This window comes from Xenopus laevis, chromosome 6L, assembly GCF_017654675.1.
Source record: "Xenopus laevis strain J_2021 chromosome 6L, Xenopus_laevis_v10.1, whole genome shotgun sequence".
Lineage (NCBI taxonomy): Eukaryota > Metazoa > Chordata > Amphibia > Anura > Pipidae > Xenopus > Xenopus laevis.
This window is the reverse complement of record NC_054381.1, coordinates 96,896,728-96,920,296: the sequence shown is the minus strand read 5'-3', so window position 1 is coordinate 96,920,296 and position 23,569 is coordinate 96,896,728. Positions and strand designations below refer to the sequence as shown.

At 37.9% G+C, this 23,569-nt stretch overlaps 1 protein-coding gene across 2 annotated transcripts in view; it reads right to left on the bottom strand.

Annotated features, from left to right (window-relative positions):
• phactr1.L (phosphatase and actin regulator 1 L homeolog) overlaps positions 1-23,569 on the bottom strand; it is a 205,089-nt gene that overhangs the window by 161,601 nt on the left and 19,919 nt on the right. For both annotated transcript variants that reach the window (XM_041566299.1, XM_041566297.1), the window contains exon 3: positions 20,097-20,243. In XM_041566299.1, coding sequence (XP_041422233.1) covers positions 20,097-20,243 — 147 coding nt within the window. The remainder of the gene's footprint in view (positions 1-20,096; positions 20,244-23,569) is intronic.

Sequence of the window (23,569 nt, the reverse complement as noted above, 5' to 3'; positions counted from 1 at the left end):
AATAAGTTCACAGAATTGTGTAGTTTACTATCTAAGGATCTGATATGGGGCATAAAGTATCCTGGGACTGCCAGCAAAATGTATTTCTGGAGTCCTTTATACACACATGGGACCTTACCAGGCCAATTAACCCTTGCCCCCCTCCCCCCACAGTAATGTAGTCTGCTGCTTCAGTAGTTATGCCTGTGGATCTGAGTGGTTGCTGTGGGTAACTAGACCTGAATCATATACCATTTATTACATTACCCCATTAAAAGTCAGCAGTATCTATAGAGCTACATGTGACTGTGAGTGTCCATGACGATGTCAGAGGAGTATCTGATTTGAGCAATTACTGTATGTCTTTGTTATATGTAAGTATGCAGACCCTGTGAGCGTATGTGTGTTGCTTTACAGCACAACTTTACAAATCAGCAGTTTGATCATGGACTAAAATAAAACCATATGATGGAAACTTACAGGGAGGAGGCTGTGAGTCTCACTCACATATTGCAAGTGCGAGTGATGGAAAGATACATTAAAACTTTTTTTATACCGGTAAATAAATTCTTATCAAACTATATATTTTCTCTGACATTATTTACCCATTTGAAATAAGTAAGGCTAATTTTAAAAATGCTTCCAGGCTATAGAAAAGGTTTGGAAAAAAATTAAAGCAAGCTGTGCAAATTTGGATAAATACACAGTGATGAACATTAAATTTAAACATTAAAGGAAAAAAACCGAGGAGGAATGAAAGCAGAGCCGTGAGGTGCGAGTGTTTGGAGATGGCATGACAATTTGATTAACTGCTGGAGCATGGAGTCAGTGTGACATGCATGTAATGAATCAGATGAATGGAATTGGATTCTATTGCAGGCAGGCCATTGTTTGTATTCTGTAGGGAAACATTTTGCACAGTACAATTAGGAAGAAGAGAGAAAAGAAATAAAGAGCTGAATGATAATGTCACTGTTATCTTTAAATATTACATTTGAATCAAATTCATAATGTATAAACTACTAATACATTTACCTCTACGTGTACTATATGATACCCAAATACTTTCATGTATTATAAATGTCAGCAGCCTCCACATCTATACAATGGGCTAGCAGAAAATACAGAGGAAAGAATGCAAGTTAGATGAGTTGGGCTTCAAATGTAGATTGTAAACCACCTGATAATTACATACAGCCTTAGGCCTATGGTACACAGGGTATTTTGAGTATTGGAAAATGCCTCTATGTTATGACAAGATGGGGGGTTTCGACCAGTGCTGGGCCCCAGAAGGCAATTGACCAAGTACCATAGGCCTAACAGTACACACTTCAATAATAAAGTAAATTATCTATGTACAGGTATAGGATCCCTTATCCAGAAACCCGATATCCAGAAAGCTCCGAATTACGGAATGGCTGTCTCCCATAGACTCCATTTTATTCAAATAATCCAAATTTTTAAAAATGATTTCCTTTTTCTCTGTAATAATAAAACAGTAGCTTGTACTTGATCCCAACTAAAATATAATTAATCCTCCTTGGAAGCAAAACCAGCCTATTGGGTTTATTAAATGTTTAAATTAATCTCTAGTAGACTTAAGGCATGAAGACCCAAATTACGGAAAGGTCCGTTATCCGGAAAACCCCAGGTCCCGATCATTCTGGATTACAGGTCCCATACCTGTACTTTGTTTTGCTTGTTACTACAGAAGATTTACAATTATAAATATGTTTTAACATACTTATAACAAAGATATAAATGAAGGGGGTCCCAAGTAAAGGCTAGACCACACCAGAGAGGCTGAAACAAAAAGTCTGAAGACCTCTGCAATAAGGTCAATGCCATATGGGCATCAACCTTCTCCTGTGACTACAACTTTAGCCACTGTGTTGGCCTGGGTGCAGGAACACGGAGCAGATTTTGGCTCCAAAATTTTGCTGAAATCTACTCCATGAGCTACTCCCGGCCCAATGCATTGGCTCTGGGTGTAATAACAAAATAAGACAGATACAGATAAACACAGGCTGAGAATCATCCCCTGTGGCATTAGCCTAAACTATGAAGGCATTTTGTGTGTATGATTGTAATAAATCTGGGTATAAGTAAGTGAATACTGCACATGATGAATATATTGCATTTAAAAAGGGAATGTGCAAGTTAAACAGGGTAAATTCTATTATTCTTATATGCTCTGTACTAAGACACACATGCAGGTAGACCAAAGGACAGGAGATGTTTACAAGTTTAAATACTACAATTTCTCGTACATGTTGGTCCAGCAAACTCTTTGCCATCACACCAAAATCTTGGCCAAATAAAGACCTGATCTGTTGCATATGGGGATATGAGAGGATACCAGCAATATAAGAATTCTGAATTATACTTATACTGTACTTGAATGCATTTAACCAACTGCATTGTCTCGATATCCCAAATGTTGGAGTTGAAGCTTGAGTCATGGAAGCAGGATTCTATACCAGCCAACAATGGTTTTATTTTATTAAATATGTATAAAATTGGGCTCAGAGAACAGTGTGAGATACATTATAACCCACTATACTAATGTCTCTGCACATGTCTTTCTAATTGCACCCCACCGAGTAATGAGATGCTCACTAATCTGCCCCTTTTTACACATATATTTCCATTATTTATGGTGAAGTGCTTTGATGATCACCTGCATCACAGTTTCCTTTCCTTTTTCTTTGTCACAGAAAAGGGAGCATATTTACATATTTTATTACTAAAAATGTCCTAACCCCAATTCATCATCGTGTCTCCACTCCAGCACTGATTTCTAATGCTTACAAGTTGTATGCTGGTTAATAACATGTAAATGAGCCTGCACACTGTGATACTAAATTGATTCATTCGTCTGAAGTGAGTTTGTTTATAGCTCATTGGAAGAAAACAATCAATACCATTTCATGGGGAGGCAGATTTATTTAAATTCAAATTCAAGTACTTTTGAGATTTTTTTGTAATAGTAAAACAACTCGAACTCCATTACTTGAAAATCTTGATTGCTAGCTTATATTAACCACAATATTTGATTTATTTTAGCAAACTGAGATTGTTTGAACAATGCAAAACATTAAATAGCTTGAAAGTTTATATTAAACATTGCCATTACCTATCATATATAATTAAGCTCCTGTTACAAAGTCACACATCTGCTCCTGCACATTACAGTTTGTAGCATTTAGGATTCTTTCAATATATACAGGTATGGGACCTGTTATCGAGAATGCTCAGAACTTTCAAGATAACGGATCTTTCCGTAATTTGGATCTTCATACTCAAGTCTACTAGAAAATCATGTAAACATTAAATATACCCAATAGGCTGGTTTTGCTTCCAATAAGGGTTAATTATATATTTGTTTCAATCAAATACAAGCTACTCTTTTATTATTACAGAGACAAAGGAAATCATTTTTAAAAATTTGGATTACAGGTATGGGATCCAATATCCAGAAAGCTCTGAATTATGGAAAGGTTGTCTCCCATAGACTCCATTATAATCAAAAAATGATTTTCTTTTTCTCTGTAACAATAAAACAGTACATTGTGCTTGATCCAAACTAAGATATAATTAATCCTTATTGGAAGCAACACCAGCCTATTGGGTGTACTTATTGTTTACATGATTTTCGAGTAGGTATAAAGATCTGTTATTCGGAAAGCCCTGGGTCCAAGGATTCTGGATAATATGTCCAATACCTGTATTTGGATAAAATGGAGTCTATGGGAGACAGTGTTGGACTGACTCACATGGATACCAGGAAAACTCCTGGTGAGCCCAGGTGTCAGTGGGCCCTCCTGCTTCTAAACATTTGGCCTATTTCATGGTAATTGTCTACTTCTATGAGAATAAAAAGGCTAAGTAGATGGAATAATAGGTTACAGTATGTAAAGAAAAGAGAATAGGATTATAGAGATTGAGTGAGGAGAGGAAGTAAATAATACTTAAGAGTGGGCCCCTGGTCTAAAGGTTTTTGGGTGGGCCCCTGGTGTCCCAGTCCGACTCTGATTGGAGACTGCCTTTTTGTAATTCTGAGGTTTCTGAATAATGGGTTTCCGGATAACGGATCCCATACCTGTATAGGCTTCTTCTGTATCCATCAAAAGAAATTCATTATTCAAGAGTCAAGTCAAGAACCAAGATTGAGTTTGTCATTTCATCCATATACGTTTGTATAGTACACAGTGGGATGAAACAACGTTCCTCTAGGACCATGGTGCTACACACAACATAGATGTACCAGACAACAGACAAAAGGGCAAGTGCAAAAATATGCAACTCCTGCAAGACAGGTCAGCACAGTGCAGGGACAGGACAATACAGTGCACACTCCGCAGATGTAATATGTTAAGTAAAGTAAATCATTTGATCTGAGACAACCTATTATTCTCCCTGTGCCTCTAGCAAATTTGAGTGGTGGATTTATATAACTCACATATGATTTATGTTATATCCTATCTAGGTAAAAATGTATATTATAATATGCAGAACAAACAAAATATGATTTGTGATATGATTGCAGAACTATATTCAGGGCCCACTGAGGCTGCTGTCACATATGCATAGAAATTTAAATCAAATTCATTTAACATCCTTAAGGCTTTGTCTGAATACTCCCCTGTGCAAGTCCTATGATTGTATGGTGTGTTAGTCTTAAAAGGAATACTATAGAATATCATGCAAACGCCGTAAGGGGCGAATGGAGTGATAGCACTACAAAGAAGCTCCTTAGGGGGATTGTGATAAATAAACCTTAAATCATTCTGAAATACTTTAATACAAATCAAATAGAGGACTAGCCACTGAAGTTCAAAAAAGCACATCCCATCAAAGAGTCAACAACTGATGCTAACTGAGGTTAAATGATGAGGGCATTTCTTTGTAACCTTATCTTTAATTACAGGAGTTAAGGATTTTAAGACTCCACATACAGTAAAGAACATTGTGTAAAACATACCAGATCTAAAAAAAAATTTATGCTGTGTTGGATTTAGTTGAACATGGTTTCTGAGGTTAAAACATTAAACAGAAAACAGGTGGGGTTATAAAGATGCCAGATATAAATACAGGTATGGGACCTGTTATTCGGAATGCTCAGGACCTGGTGCTTTCTGGATAAGTGATATTTTCGTAAATTGTCTCTCCATACTTTCAGTCTACTTACAAGTCATTTAAATATTAAATAAACCCAATAGGATTGTTTTGCTTCCAATAAGGGTTTATTATACCTAACTTTCTATGAAGTACAAGGTACTGATTTTTAATTACAGAGAAAAAGAAAATATGTTTTATAATGTCAAATTATTTTATTGAAATTGAGTCTATGGGAGATGGCAATTCAGGGCTTCCTGGATAACAGGTTTCCAGGATAATGGATCCCATACCTGTATAAATAAGGCAACTGTAGAAAATGGAAAGAAACAGACAAGACCACAGAACCCTGTTTCCCAATTTTTTATTTCATTTTTGGACTAAAAACTGTATGGTCTCATTATTTTTTTTAAATTTACGTCCCACTATTTTGGTAAGGCTCTAGGTTTTTAACTTATGTATGGTTTGACAACAGAATTTCATTACTTGGAAATATATTGCTTGAGTATGCTCAGCCTGTTTCTATAAATAGGATAGTTCATTCTGGTGTTTAAAAGGGTCAGGGACAGTTACTACTAAGACCATTCACCAGCCAACAGAACAACATTAATACACCTTGACTACAGTTAATAGGCTTTTGGCTGATCATATTCTCTTCTGCTCAACTTGCAGAACTTTTCATTTGGGAGGGTCATTATCTCATTTTGCAGATCAAATACCAGTAATGAAACTTGTCCATTGTATATTATTTTGTGTGCTTTGGTTGACGTAGAGGCTATGAGAATGGCATGCTACTGTTGCTAAGGAAAATGCTACTGTATTTAACGGGAAATTACTCAACCCAAGTGCTGATTTTCTGCATATTAGTACAGGTATGGTATCTATTATCCAGAATGCTCGGGACCTGGGGCTGGTTTTGCTTCCAATAAGGATTAAGTATATCTTAGTTGGAATCATGTACAAGCTACTGCTTTATTATTACAGAGAAAAATTATTTGATTATTGGTGTCTATGGAACACAGCCTTTCCTTAATTCCGAGCTTTCTGGATAACAGGATTCCGGATAACGGATCTCATACCTGTATATCTAAAACTGGTTTGTGAAGTATTGTCCAAAAACACATAGCTTTTTCATAATGAAACTCAGCTTGACTAGTTCCTACCTAGTTGGGGGCCATAACCATTTGTATAAACCAGCTGTAATAAAGTCTGAATTTATGTTGCAGAAGCCTTCCTTCAGTGCCGAGTGTCTGAATGTAACAGGTAGTAACAGGCAATTTCATTCCTTTCCATTATTTTATTAAACCCATGTTCAGAAACCATATCACCATGCTCCAAAACAGATGCCCATTCAAGTGAACTTGCTACTGCTACTTTATCAACACCTTTTGACAACATTGGAAGGGTCAGCAGACTTTTCAGCAACTGTGCAACATCTCAGTTGTGCAACAAACAAAACTAATTCAATATACTAGCTCTGACAGATGAGAATTCCACTCCAAGACTGCTCTTGAAATCTTAGCTGCAGTATACATGTATAGGCATTATAACAATTCAAGCTTTAGGCTATTAAGTGCAAAGTGGGCTGTTGGAATACTATGATTTTCATCAAGGTGCTGATCCAGCTGCCACATGTGCCATGACATGAGCTTAAGTTTTTGTTTGTAAGGTGCCTTACCACATTTCTAGGAAGTGTCCACCGTACATCAATCATAACATGCTTTCATCATCCATAATGCTTCCAAACCAGTGTCATTTGCAAAAAAGTCATGTGCATATTAAGGTGTGCCAAAAATGATGTACGCTCTTACGCAAGTGTTTCCCTGTATTTGGCGGCTTTCTCCCTTGCACTTAAAACACCCTACCTAAACAGACCTTTAGAAGGCACTAGATTATCAAGTTCCAATCTTGTTTCTGGTGTTCCTGATACTTCCTAAGCCCCTTTTGTGACCTATGTTTGACTACTGTTTGAGAGCCTTGCTGCCTGCCCTGACTTGAATCTGTTAAGAATTTTCCTGCATGACCCCTGTGATACTTTGTTATTTGGCCCTTCGGCCTCTGTCCACTGCTACTCTTCTTATTCCCAACCTCAGGCAAGCCTCCAGCTAGTGTACTTGTTGGTCATGACTCTAACTATCCCTATACTATAACACACTATACTATAGCACAGTCCTTAAAACAGGATAACTGCATGGACTGTTCCCAAAGCATTTTTGTATAAGAAACAATACCCCCCTCCCAATTTATATGTCTAGACCAGTGATTCCCAACCAGTGGCTTGTGAGCAACATGTTGCTCTCCACCACCATTGATGTTGCTCCCAGTGAACTCCTAATTAGTGCCCATTTTGAAATTCCTGGCTTAAATTCGAGTTTTGATGCATGAAGACACAGATTTACTCCAACAGAGCCTCCTGAAGGTTAGCAGTACACATAGGGCTACCGATTAGCCTATCACAGCCCTTATTTGACATCCCCAGCCCTTATTTGACATTTGACATTACCAGTGAGACTCACTGGTAAAAAAGGTTCCATAGCATCCATAATATCTCTGTACAAGATTCAGAATACCTCCATGGCCGCAATCCAACAAAATAGAAGAAGGAAGTGATGAGCAAGTGGCTCATGCAACTAATTTATGATATCATGTCCTTTTATCTACACAAGAAATCAATTTAACTATTACATATAAGAAATATATGCCAAACTGTTGATCACAAAATACTGTGCTCATTACAAAAAAATATAGGCATAGCATTTTTTTAATGTATTTTGCAGCACTTCCTAACTGGAGTATTTATAGTCTCCTTTGGGGAACCCAAAATACAGATTCGGGAAAACAGTCTCCAAGCTGTTGACAGAGGAAGGATCACAAAACACAAGTAAATTCATTCATATAATTCCATGAGCTCACATTAACAAAGCTTATGAACAGATGGCCATTTAATTATATAAATAATAATTTTGAAAAGCCTAGCAGTGAAACTTACTCCAGCTTTTAAAAAATCCAATCAACACTGCTAATAATGCTCATTGCAATTCAATCACCTATTAGTAGTGTTAAGAAGTGCTAAAATGTATGTAGTTATTTCACACTTCTATCAAGTATTTCTTCATTTTCAAGCCACCATTTGCCATAAACTGTAAATGTAGAAGTGTAGAAAGATGTCTGCAATGAGGTCAGCAAAGTCAGTGAGAAAAATCTGCTACTTATAGTATGATGAGACTTGAAATAAAGTGGCAAGTGATATGTTATCCTTTTTAACTTGTACATGGACACTCCTATAGTGATTCTGTAATTATACATACAAGACACAACTACCCGTATGCATGCATGCAGACATGGGACCTATTATCCAGAATGCTCGGAACCTGGGGTTTTCCGGATAAGAGATCTTTCCATAATTTAGGTCTTTATATATTAAATCTACTTAAAATTATTTTAAACATTAAGGAGGTTATTTATTAAGGTTTGAGCTGTGTTAAATGTGAATAAAAATACCCATTAACAATAAAAATGTAATTTTACCCAAAAAAAAACAAATATTTGAGTTGATTTTTTTTTTGGTCAAAACTCACATTTTCAGGTTAAAAAAACTAGAAAAAACTTGAAATTTATTATAACTTGACCCTGGAAATAGCTTGAATCCAAAAATATACCATCTAAAATGAGTCACGTTCATGTAGGAGTCAATGGCAGAGGTCACTTGAACCATTTGAAGATGTTAATAGCCTGCATGATGTTCACGCTTTTTTTCTGAGGTTTTGCTGAAAACGTGAATAATTCGAGCGATTCAATTTTTTTCCTGCGGAAAACTTGATTCATTCTAGAGTTTTGCAACTGGAACTGTCAGAATTTAGTTTTTCCTTAAATAATAAATAATAAATTTCATTTGAGCTCATTCGAGGTATAAAAACTCTAACATTTGACCTTTGATAAATAACCCCCTAAATAAATCCAACACAATTGGTTTGCCTCTAATAAGGAATGATATCTTAATTTTCTCTGTTTCTTTATTACAGAGAAAAAGGAAATCAATTATAAAAATCTGAATTATTTAATTAAAATCTAAAGTCTATGGGAGACTGCCTTTCTGTAATTCAGAGCTTTCTGAATAAGAGTATTATGGAAAATGGATCCAGTACCAGTATGTATGACCTCATATGTTGCCAAAAAACCCTCAAAATTCTTAAATATCTAACATGGTGTGTAATTACACTCCTGGGCATTTCTTATTGAAAACAAAACCTCTTTATATTTCCACTAGTAATAAAAATGTGTCTTGGCTAAGCTAAAAGAAAACACAATATTTTTTCCACCATACCTCATAACCTACATTTATAAGTCTCGCTTAAGTGATTTCTAATTATATTTCCCTAGCTGCTGCTACACTGCCCATAATTTGATGGAAGACATATTTGAGGGCCAATTTGTAATAAAATTGCGATGCTATTAAAAGAGGTCTAAAAGCATAAAAAGCAGAGTTCAATCTGTCTATGAGCCTCCAATGAACATTCCTAATACAGAGTATACTTATTAACCAATGCTGCATACAATCTTTCTGCAGTTTCAACACCCTTTTAATAAACTAGTACCATACTATAATTTCCCAACATGGTTGTAAGAGTCAACACAAGGCATGTCTCATACAGAACTACATCCTTCTCTACTTGAATAAACACATTGCCCCCATGTGTACCCCAATAGCCACAAATGCCAATTCAATCCTTAACTGACACTTTAAATGATCAGAGGTTCTGTTCCCTATTGAAATAAACATACCCTTTCATTAGCATAGCTATAGAGCTGATGTAGAAAGTAGTTGGAGAGGAACTATGGTATGTCATGATGGGTTCAAGATAAAGTCACAACCTTTTTCTTAACAAAATGATTACAGTCAAACGCATTAAAGGAACAGTAACACCTAAAAATGAAAGTGTTTTAAAGTAATTAAAATACAATGTACTATTGCCCTGCGCTGGTACAACTGATGATTTGCTTCAGAAAGACTATTATAGTTTATTATAGTTTATAAAATCATGGGGGCAGCCATTTTAGGCACAAGTTACAGAGCACATAACAGATACACTATGGGGCAGATGTATCAAGGTTCGAAGTGAAAATTCAAATTTTTCGAGGTTTTTTATGGCCAAAACTGTGAAATTCGACTAGGGAGTTGTTAAAATTTGATTTGAATTTTTTTTTAAAAAATTAGATTTTCGAGATTTATCATACACTGGCCCAAACGGAATTGTTCAGTGTAAAAATGAAAACTGGGTAAAAGGACAGGCTGTGCAAAATAATAGATGTTTTTAATATAGTTAGTTAGGCAAAAATGTAATGTATAGAGGCTGGAGTGACTGGATGTCTAACATAATAACCAGAACACTACTTGCTTTTAAGCTCTCTTGGTTTCCACTGATTGGTTACCCTGGTGACCAAGCAGTAACCAATCAGTGACTTGAGGGGTGTGGCACATGGACCATAACTGTTGCTTTTGAATCTGAGCTGAATGCTAAGGGTCTATTGCAAACTCACTGAACAGTTTTGTTCCATGTGGCCCCCCTTCAAGTCGCTGACTAACTCAGTTAGAGAGCTGAAAAGCAAGAAGTTGGATTCTGGCTATTATGTTAGACATTCAGTCACTTCAGCCTTTATAGATTAAATTTTTGCCTAACTAACTATATTAGAATCATTTTTTATTTTGCACAGCCTATCTATTTATCCAGTTTTTATTTTCACACTGAAAAGAACTCGAACACTGTTCCTTTAAGAACTCGAATTTGACTATTCGCCACCTTAATCCTGCCGAATTGCTGTTTTAGCCTATGGAAGATGTCCTGGGATCAATTTGGAGCTGTTTGCAGCCTTCATAACATTCAAGTTTTTTTTGGAGAAATTCCAATTCGATTTGTGTCTGATCCTATTCACCAGAGTTCCAAAAATTAGATATTTTTAATAAATTGCAACTGGTCGAATTTCAAGTTCATGGGAGTTTTGAATAACTCCCATGAACTTGAAATCGACCCTTGATAAATCTACCCTTATGTAGATTACCATTGTATTCTATTACAGAGCTTCTCAATGGACTGCTAGTTTGTTTGGTTGTGCTCATACGAACAGGACATCGAATCTGACTTTAATTTTCCATTTTGCTCTATTTTGTGCAATAAATAACAAATAATTCTTATTTAAAACATTTGATAACACTTGATAACAGTACAATGACAGCCTAGTCTACCATGTGTCACAGGCCTCACCTTCTCCAAGCAAGGCTTGTTTATTAAGCAGCATGGTGTTGTTATATATTTATGACAGTTAAAAAAGCCTTCCTATAGCAACATTTGCATTTTCACATAGCCAACAGAATATTTTATGGTAAAAGCTTTGCTTTTGCTTTTAATTATCTTGTAATTCCAGACAGCCACAAAACTGATATGTTAGTTAAATAAAAATATCATACACTGCGTGAATAAACTAATTATGATTGCCAGAGTGAGAGATAAAGATTTAATATTTCTTTTCTCCTTGGCCTGAGCCATGCTGTTTGGAATAATATAGCTTTGATGAGTTTGGGTAATCGCCTCTAAAAAGAAAATTACTTTTAATTGCAAGAATGAAGATTTCAAAGAAGTTGATCCTTCAATTAATACATATTATTCCCACTTGGAGCTTAAAAGGCCCAGTGTTTGAGTCGGAAAGACTGAAATGAAAGCATGGCGTCCAGCTGGGAATTACATCTTGTCAAGACCTGACACAGTGCGGATTATGTAATAAAATATTGTGGCATCAGACACTAGAGCAAAGTCAACACCTTATGCACAATGTCGAAACATAAGGTGTGTTGGCACAGTTGGCCCATATAGAATAAAGGAAAACATTATACAGAAAAGTTGTTTTTGTATAACAATATAATTCAGAGAGTGATGTTGGTATGGGCTCCAAAACTGTGGTAAGACTGCACCATAACATTGTCCCAACAGTCATTTATTGTCTGTAGTGGCTTTGGTTGAAGTGTTTGAGTTCTCCAAGGAACACTGCTATTCAATTAGTCATCAAAGGAGAAATAATCATTTTTACAATCACATTTCCTAAAGCCAGGGGGTGTGTTTAATTTCTGGGTTTGTATTGCAATAAAAGTAGCACGATTAGTAGTAAATGCACCTTTGTGTTTCTGTATAGTTCACAGCTATAACAAGGTGAATATAAGAAGCATTTGTATCTTTCTTGGTTGTCAGTGTAGTGATGTCACTGAAAATGATAAATATATATGCTTATACATTAAACAAATCCACTGACAATTGGGTGCTCCTTAGAACAATCAGCTTGTTTTGAATTAAACACTATGGGGCCTATTTATGAAACCTCATTTTTTACTGGGTGAGTTTTAAAGGGGAAAACAAATTCATTTTTGAGAGCTATTAAGACCCAAAACTGCCAAACATCTGAAGATATTCCAGCTAAAACCTGTTGATGTCATTTAGAAGTCAATGGCAGGTGTCCCTGAAGATGTTCTTGAAATCATGATCTGCACTATTTTTCTTCTGATAATCTGATAAATTCACTGTGACTTTCGAAGTGTCAATTTGAAAACGTTGCACGATTCGAATTGATACACAATTCTGTTGCAATGTTTTTTTGCGCTGGCTTTTTCGAGATGAATTATTGGTAGGTTAAGGGAATTTGGGTTTGGGAGTTTGGTTGATGTTTGGTGTGGGAAAAGTTGAGTTTTAGTAAATACCCCACTAAGATTCTCATGTATATCTTTTTAATCAAAATTATTATTTTATAAGTAGTAAGCAATATCAGTAACTAAAAACCTTTTCCCCGTAGAAAGTATGATTAGGGTTATTTTACGTGTATTCATCACATTTCCATTAATTTGAAGGTAGATTCTAGTAAATACACATAAAAAAAAAAAATCTGCTAGCTGCTATAGAAGTCAATGCTTAAAAAAATGTGTCTGTGAGGTCAAACCATTTATATGTGTATAATCTCGCAGTTTTTTTACACAGCACAATAAATATGCCCCTAACTGAAAAAAACAGACCTATCAGCAAAAAATTATCAACATGACCTATAGGGGGTTATTTATCAAATGTCGAGTTTGTGAGGTTTTTTTATACCTCCAATAAACTCACAACTTGAATGTTTTCTTATTTCTGAAAAAACTTGACTATGTAAAACATTTCAAATCAGTATAATCTGAGCGAAGAACCAAAATACTCAGGCATAATATAGGGCCCGGGTGGCCCAAAACTTTGCTTTTTATCTGTATATTTTGGGTTCAAATAAACCTTATACTACAAATTTTCAGTGTGCTGCTGGCATTTTCTTCATTAGGGTAGGATGTAGACAGTAATATCTGAGACAATATACAAAGGCTAAATCTCACAAAGGCCTTAAAAGTGAAATCATGTTACTTTAAAAAAAGAGTATCTTACTGAGAGTTTTTGTATCTATTTCAGACAACAACACACATAACCTGGCTGTACCCAATAAATTTTTGACAACATTAAAGCACAATGGAGGCCTCTGGTGATCTATTAATAATATTGAACAGCTCAGTAATATATTGATACACTCATTTCACTACTTCAGTTCAGTATACTTCAACTGCAAATCAGCATTCCTTCTCTATGTGGATTCAGGACCAGCAGCATAAGCACCCATTAGGTTTTTTCTCACCCACCCTGGGCATTTAGCATGAGCAGTGTTCCATGTCTAAAATTTCTGCAGGCACCCATTCGGTAGATTCAGCTTCAGTGATGATGCAATGCACATTTCATAGAAGTATATTTTGCACTGCTGGATTTAACAGTTAGAGAGAGGAAGGGTTGCCATAAGAAACATCAATTATATGAGGGGGACTGTAGCTTTGTGAAAAAAATACATTTTTATGCATCAGCTCTTGGCTGCATAGCAGACTGTTTCTACAACTCACAAAACAAGGTTGGGTCAGACCAGGATTTGTGGAAAGGCCACCTAGGCCCGGGACCAGGGCAGCAGGATTTTAGGGGGGCGGCATGCTGCCCAACCACACCCACATTGGTTCAAAAACACTGGGGATGCGCTGGAGATGTTTCAAAAAACATGCAACGTGCCATGAACCTTTCAGAAAGCATTGAAAAAAACATTGAATCTCAGAAAGCAGAGACCCATTTCATATGCACATTTGCACTATAATAACTCAAAATAAACTTGACCAAATGATCTTCATAATAGGTAACCCCAAATTCCTGCAAGGAATCTATCTATCCATCTATCTATCTATCTATCTATCTATCTATCTATCTATCTATCTATCTATCTATCTATCTATCTATCTATTGTCTATCTTTAATCCTAAACAGGCAGGTCTACAGTTACATCAGGCTGTAGGATTTAAGGGATTATCCTCCTTAGACATGATCATTCCAGGAAAAGAGGTTAGTCTGATTCCAATACACCTAATTATCCCGCAATACTAACTAGTATTAGGCCCGGTAACAGATTTTTTAATGCTCTGGTTCCATTAAACTGGGAACCAGAGCTGTGGAGTCTGAAGCAATTTTGGGTATCTGGAGTTGGAGTCGGGGTTGCCAAAAAAATAACCTTAAATACAAGCACTGAAAATAATCAAATCAGATTTAAGAGCTTCTACGCAGGAGGATATGGCAGAAGTAATTCTATTTCTAAGAACAATACTTAAGTTCATTTGGGATTGTATTTAACAGCTATTCTACAGCTATATGCCAAGTTCAATTACTATATACTGTAAGTTGTTTTAGGTTTTCCGACTGTTTCTGTTTTATGTAGTTTAAATTTGACTTTAAATAGCCAAAGGATGCTGTTTATATTTTTGAGATTTGGCAGTGATAGAATGCCTTGTATGTTGTGTACTTAACATGGAAAAACATTAGTATATTAAAGGAACAGTAACACCAAAATATGAAAGAATTTTAAAGTAATTAACATAATATACTGTTAGAATGCACTGGTAAAAGCTGCGTGTTTGCACAGGTTACATATAGAACACCATTGTATTGGACAGGGCTTATCTGTGACATTCTAAGTAACCTGTAAAACACCATTGTATTGGACAGGGTTTATCCGTTATGTGCTATGTAACCTGAGCCTTTTCTCCTTTTTCCAGGTCCTTGTACCGACTCCACAGCTCTGCTGGGAACCCCCTTCAAGTCTTGTGGTCATTCAGGATGTCACCAGCATTATTAAGCATGATTAAAAAAATCCTTTTTTTGATTCAAATAGCCAGGGCAATTATAGCTACACACTGGGAAAAAAACTAAATCCTTAGAATGGAAGAATTAACAGCTGCTATAAAAGACACCCTAGATCATTTTATAAAAACATGATCCAGATAGACACAATAACTAGAGATTGAAAAATAGACATTCTATTAATGTAAATACAATTAGTTAAAAATAGCAGTTGTAAACTAATAGGTTGCTAGCCTCCTACCCACAGAATCCTCTATAGGGTCTCAACACCAATGTCATAAGAGCTGAAAGTTCGTAATGTTATAGCAATGTTATTATTATGTTATTATTATGTTGATATATAATGTTCATGAAACGGACAAAAATTTACTGTACAACCAATATGAAATGACTACCATGTAAAAAATGCCAAATAAAACAAGTTTCACAAAAAAAATAGCAGTTGTAGACATTACCAAAAAAGTATTCTTGTACTAAATTAGTAAGCAGCCATCTGTTAAACTGATTGGATTAGTGTGTTTATGAGAATGTTTCTTGCTTTTTGTAACCTCTCCACCCTTTTTCTTCATTCCATATGTCCTAGAGTTCCATAGATATTGCTGCTGTTATTCCTGATAAAGGATCTTTCTGTAGTCTAAGTATTTTTTCCTGTGAAAACAGCTGTATTTGATCGAAGTACGATCGAACGATTTAACCCTTTGAATCGAACGATTCGAAGGATTTTTTTTTTTTTAAAAAAAAACTTTTACTTCTCAAAACTTGCCCAAAAGCCTCAGATAGGTTCTAGGAGGTCCCCCATAGGCTAAACAGCAATTCGGCAGGTTTAAGGAGGCGAAGTGTCGAAGTCGAAGTTTTTTAAAGAGACAGTACTTCGGTTTTCGAGTGGTCGAATTTTCGAAGGTTTTTCAATTCGGATCAAAGTCGAATTTGGCCTATTCGATGGTCGAAAGTACCCAAAAATTACTTCGAAATCCGAAGTTTTTTAGTTCGAAAATTCACTTCGACCTTTGATAAATTTGCCCCTAAGTGTGTTAAAAATCATATAAAAATTAATCAAACCCAATAGGATTGTTTTGACTCCAATGAAGATTAAGCATATCTTAATAGGGATGTAGTACAAGGTACCATTTTATAATTAAAGTGAAAAAGTAAATCAATGTTAAAGGAAAACTATGCCCCCAAAATGAACACTTAAACAACAGATAGTTTACATCATATTAAGTGGCAAATTAAAGAATCTTACCAAACTGGTCTATATATTTAAGTAAATCTTGCCTTTTTACATCCCTTGCCTTGAGCCACCATTTTCTGATGGTCTGTGTGCTGCCTCAGAGATCACCTGACCACCAGAAATACTACAACTCTAACTGAACAGGTAGAAGTGTGGAAGCAAAAGACAGAACTCTGTTATTTGGCTCATGTGACCTCACAAGTATGGTTTGTTGGTATGTTTGTGTGCACAGTGCATCATACGATCCCAGGGGCCGCCCTTATTTTTTAAAATGGCAATTTTCTATTTATGATTACCCAATGGCACATACTACTAGAAAAGTATATTATTATGAAAATGGTTTATTTACATGAATAAGGGTTTTGCACATGAGCTGTTTTATGCAATATCTTTTTATAGAGACCTACATTGTTTGGGGGTATAGTTTTCCTTTAAAAATGTGAATAAAATGGGCTCTATATGAGATGGCCTTCCCCTATTTTGGAGATTTCTGGATAATGAAATCCAGGTAGCGTATCCAATACCTATTAGTATTCTAATCCTTTTCTAAGCATATTCATTTTAAGACTTAGACTGATGTTTGGCAATATTCCAACATTTGACTTCTGTTTAATAATTATTGACTAGGTAGGTTGCATTATTTTGGTTTATGGGATACTCTAATACCACCAATATTACAAGTTATAAATATTGTAGTACTAGGATTATACCAAATCTCTGTTATACAGAGTTGGACTGGGCCAGCGGGACACTGAGAAAAAACCTGGTGGGCCCCGCCAACCCAGACCCACTATCTGTCTAAGATTAGCCTGCCTACTGACCTACCCCCTAGCACTGATCTCGACCATAGGAGATAAGGTATGGGTTGCATGGGGGGGGGGAGTCATAGGCGGGGAGTTGTGCCTGGGGCAGGGGGCCGGGTGTGTGTGTGTGGATGCCCCTGATGCTGAAGCCTGGTGGGCCACAGCCCCCCAGCCTGATGCTGCTGTTGCATGATTTGGTCAGCAGACAATTGTATTTAAGTCCTAATTAAAAACGGAGAAGTATTGACCTTAAAGATCAACGTGCACTTGTCACATCATGGATCCAGCTGCCCTGAAAGATATTTATTTGGTCCCAGGCAAATCTTTGTAGCAAATCTACAGCAAAATGGGAGGTTGTGTTAACTTAAAAATACAAATTACCTAGCCAAAAATGAATTTGCATAAAAATGATCGAAACAAGTTCACTAATAATGGAATCCTGGGTCTAAGTCATACAGAAATATGTTTTAAAGGGAATATTGCATGTATGAAAATGCTCATATAACAGCATGTTTGAAAATGCTCATATAACTGAGTATTCCCTATGGCACTATATACAAATTTCATCTTCCAACATTGTGCCCATAATCTGGTTATATACAGCCTCTTCTAAAAGCTAATGAAGTATACGTACCTTTACCCTTACGTACCTATACGTACTGAAGAAACCCTTTTGATTTATTTATATCTAAGCCTTGAAAACAGGATTTCTGACAACTTACATTCCATTAGAATATTGTAGCAAATGTGCAGTTCACAAAGCATCCATTGAAGTTACAGCTAAATGTCAATTTTAACGTAATAACAGAATATTTTAGAGGACAAAGAACAAACAAAACAAGGAGGGCTTTTACATTCTTAACATAATGTTACGATTACAGCAACATCCCTGTCTGCACCATGAAATATTTGAATGAACAAATCTAAACCCATAACTCCATGTACAACTGACTGGTTTCAGAGCTGTTCTCTCCTAGTCACAGCAATCCCATTTCCATGGCAACACATCCTTGTATTCCTTCCAGCAAACATGCTTAAAAATTATTTTCTAATAGAATACGTTTTTTTTGCATTGTAAGCTCATTACAAATGCATATAGTACAGTTAGCATTGCTTACTACTACATTTTCTATATAAGAGCATCATTAAACATATTAATACGCTGAGAAAAAAAAAATGAAAACAAAACCATTGTATATACATTAAAAACTGGCTAATATTCCATAGGACATGACCTTATTAATAAGTCTCTGCTGCCGGAATTTTTAATCAATAAATACACAAAAACTAAGTAACATATGTGGCCAGTACACTATAATATGAATTGTGATTTATTAAAATAAGAATCAGTATTTAACTGCAGCGAGTAGTAATCACTGACAACTTGCTAAACAATTTATATGTTGTTTTTATTGGAGTGCTAAATAACTTGGATGATGGACTGTAACAGGGAACTCAGACAAAGTGTATTTGCCAAATACATTAACTGAAGGAATATCTTAATATCTTCTGTCGCAATTTAATTTCAATTGTCATTCCATGTGATGCTCAGATTGTAACATTCGTAATAGTAAATGTCAGTACTTGTTAAATGTTTACCATTCAGGGCTAGCAGCCGATCTGCATGTGTCACCATGATACACTGTACTATACGTAATATGATGAGACATCACAGGGCATATATTAACACTTTTCTGGCTCTCCTCTGAGCTCAGCACTTTTAATAATTACATTTAGACCATTTTGTAAAAGCTCTGGTTGCCTAGGCTGTAATTATCTGTTCCATGAAATACCTTACTGACTTTATAGTTAAAAAATCTAGGGGGCATACATATCACTGATCCTCCAATTGGTATTGAACTACAGGTGCACTGTGATGTCTTGAGACCCTTTATCAGTAGTGTTGGAACTGCTAGTTCAGCAACACCAGGAGGGTTTGACACTTATGACACAGAACCTGGGAACTTATTAACCAAGAGTAGTATACAAAACCAGTTTATTGACCATAGCTGTCAATGTTCTGACATAATTGCCCTCTTTTATGATTTAAATACCTCCAACATATGGAAATGCATATGTAAATGTCCCTGGTCACACCTGTGTTGCACACCTGGACTGTGCCCAGTTTGAAAGGTGCACAATGAGAGTACAAACATAGTGTTGTTGGAACCATTTGCAAATTCCCAAATTTTTAGCTGTTACTTAGGGACTGTCTTAAATAACTTTGGTGTAAAAACTTAAGAGTAAGCTGGTGAAGCCATTGAACATTGCATCCGCTTTTTAAATGAACCCCAAGGTTTAAAGCAAGATCTTTATTTTTTCCCTTTCCTGCTGTTGCTGAACTACAACTTTGGTTTTCAGGGGATGCTGGGAGCTGTAGTGGATCAGCAATAATTCAGACCCCTGTCTTAAAAGTAAGAGATGAATACTGTGTGTGTAATGAGCAAACAATCAAGACCGGTGGACTTGGGCACAGCTAACATTACAACTGGCAATGAATAACTGGTATAAATGAGGCTTTCCCACTAAAGGCTTGCCACATGTCAGGGAGGACACCATGAGACAGCTCTGGCACATGTCACAGCTTGATTGCAGGATGTCACCATTCATACAGACCCAAAAGGTGACACAAAGAAGCGCTCTTAGTGAATTGGCAGTGAGCAGAGCGCAGAAGCAATTCAGCACTAGCAGTGTGGACAGCTCCAGCTCAGTGGAGGCGGCGGGGTCGAAGCACAGTCTCCTTACCTGTCTCTAGGTTCAGGGAGATCCTGGCCTCGGCCAGATAAGGGGTGTCACTTTTGGACCGGACTCTTCTGATGGGTCGTCGGTCAGTCTCTTCTTCTGAAGATGCCGCCATTAATGGATGAACGGTGAACAGAGTCGCCCGGCGAGCTAATATAGAGGGACCACCAAAAGCGAAAGGGGAAGGAAGGGGTGCGGGGAGAAGACCAAAGAGGAGGGGAGAGATAGAGAAGACACACCGTGATAGAAGGAAAAGCAGATCACATAGGGAGAGAAAGGGAGTATAGGGGGGGGGGATGGGAGGGGAGAAGGGAAAAGGCAGAAAGAGAGACAGGGAAAGGGGAGGAGAGAGAAACAGAAAACGTGTTAAGGATTTGAATGTAGATTGGAACTGGAGCAGAGAGCAGCAGTGTACGGGAGGTGAGGAGATCCCGCCCACTATACAGCTGCACCAAGCTCCCTTGTCTGTCTATTACTAAACAGAGGCGTTATACTAGCCCGGACCATTCAGTCACCTTATGGGAGCTGTGCACTGGAAGCTCGAGATGAATAGAAGCTGCTCTGATACCTCTCTTTCTTTTCCAATTATGTTCACTGGCATTTTTAAGATAACCAGAATGACAAGATTTGACAAAGCAATACAATTACACCAAAAGTCTGTCAGCTTACATAAAAAAAGTAAAAGACCATTACATTGCTTTTCAGTGTAAAATAAAACATAGGAATGAATGAGTTACAGAATTATCTGCAGATGAAATTTAAACGCAGACAATTATTCAAAAAAAAAAAAAAAGAATAACATATTCCTCTATAACATTGACAAGAGCAGAAAAATCAATGAAGACAAACAAATAACCAAATGAATTAACCGATTAATTAGATAATCATTTCATTAAGGAACATCAAAGAGTAGGAGAATAGGATCGCTACTCAGAATTGTACATTAACTTTTTGATCATATCCCTATCACCAGAGTGCAGAATATTTAAGAAAGACGGCCACTGTTTCAAAAACTTTTTCCTAAAACCATTGTTTCCATACCTAAAACTGCATCTTGCAGACATGCTAACAAACCCACAGAACAAACCCATACCAGGTTCATGTTCCACAGTCAGAGCAAAGCACACACAGCCAGAGTATGGCACACACAGGGAGCATAGGGCAGGCAGACTGTGGCACACACAAGGAGCATAAGGGAAGCACAGTATGGCACACACAGGCAGGTAAAGTATGGCACACACATGTGTATGGCACACACAGGGAGCATACAGAAGGCAGATTATGGTGCATGCATGAAACATAGGGCAGGCAGATTACAGCACACATGGTGCATAGGGCATGCAGAGTATGGTACACACAGGAAACATATGGCAGATAGAATATGGCAAACACAGGGAGCATAGGACAGGCAGACTGTGGCACACACAAGGAGCATAAGGGAAGCAGAGTATGGCACACACGGCAGGGAAAGTATGGCACACACACGTTGCATAGGGCAGGTAGAGTATGGCACACCCAGGGAGCATAGGGCAGGCAGACTATGGCACACAGGGAGCATAGGGCAGGCAGAGTATGGTGCACGCATGGAGCATAGGGCAGGCAGATTACTGCACACATGGTGCATAGGGCATGCAGAGCATGGCACACACAGAAAACATATGGCATATAGAGTATGGCACACACAGTGAGCATAGGGCAGGCAGACTATGGCACACAGGTAGCATAGGGCAGGCAGAGTATGGCACACACATGGAGCATAGGGCAGAGAGTACAGCACACACAGGCAGCATGGGGCAGGCAGAGTACGGCACACACAGAGCATAGGGCATGCAGAGTATAGTACACACAGGGAGCATAGGGCAGAGAGAGTATGGCACACACAGGGAGCATAGGACAGACAGAGTATGGCACACACAGGGAGCATAGGGCAGGCAGACAGTGGCACTCACAAGGAGCATAAGGGAAGCAGCGTATGGCACACACGGGCAGAGTAGGGCAGGTAAAGTATGGCACACACATGTTGCATAGGGCATGCAGAGTATGGCACACACAGGGAGAATAGGGCAGGCAGACTATGGCACACAGGGAGCATAGGGCAGGCAGAGTATGGCATACACAAGGAGCATGGGGCAGGAAGAGTATGGCACACACAGGGAGCATACAGAAGGCAGAGTATGGTGCATGCATGGTGCATAGGGCATGCAGAGTATGGTACACACAGGAAACATATTGCAGATAGAGTATGGCACACACAGTGAGCATAGGACGGGCAGACTATACCACACAGGTAGCATAGGGCAGGCAGATTATGGCACACAAAAGGAGCATAGGGCAGAGAGAGTATAGCACACACAGGCAGCATGGGGCAGGCAGAGTATGGCACACAGGGAGCATAGGGCAGGCAGAGTATGGCACACACAGGGAGCATAGGACAGAGAGAGTATGGCACACTCAGGGAGCATAGGGCAGGCAGAGTATGGCACACCCAGAGAGCATCGGGCAGGCAGAATATGGCACACACAGGGTGCATAGGGCAGGCAGAGTATGGCACACATAATTAGCATGGGGCAGCCAGAGAATGGTACACACAGGCAGAGTAGGGCAGGGAAAGTATGGTACATACTTGATGCATAGGGCAGGCAGAGTATGGCACACACAGGGAGCATGGGGCAGGAAGAGTATGGCACACACAGGGAGCATAGAGCAGGCATAGTATGGCACACAAAGCGAGCATAGGGCAGGCAGAGTATGGCACACACAGGGAGCATAGGGAATGCAGAACAGAGCAGGAGACAGGGAAACCTATCAGGACCACTCTAAGATGTACGACATACAGTGACACAGTGTTGGTGCCCCTCCAGCAGTTTGTATGAGGGTTCAAAAGGTGAACATTGTGGACACTTTCAGTCTGGGTCTGAGGTGTGAACAGTACAGGGTATTACGGTGTGAACAATGCAGGAGATTTACAAGTGTTAACAATGCAGGATTTTAAAGTCTGAAATTGAGGTGTAAACAATGCAGGGGCCAGTTAATCATTGCTTTTATGTCTCTAAAATCCCACCTTATATGGCTGCCTGAGGTTTAGCATGAACTCTATGCACCCTCCTCCTTTTACATAGATTGGACAGTCTTTTCCAGGTTGTTGTCTTAGCTCCCACAGCCTAACCAAAGCAAAAGACCACAAAACAGCCTGGTTTCTATGGTCCAGTGTCGGACTGGCCCACCAGGATACCAGGAAAACTCCCGGTGGGCCCAGGTGTCAGTGGGCCCTCATGCTGCTAAACATTTGGCCTATTTCATGGCTATTCCCTATTTCTATGAGAACAAAGAGGCTAAATAAATGGAATAATAGATTATAGTATGTAAAGACAAGAGACTAGGAGAATAGAGGTTGGTTGAGGAGAGGAAGAATAATAGTACTGAGAGTGGGCCCCTGGTCTAATTTTTTTTGGTGGGCCCCTGGTCTAAGGTTTTTG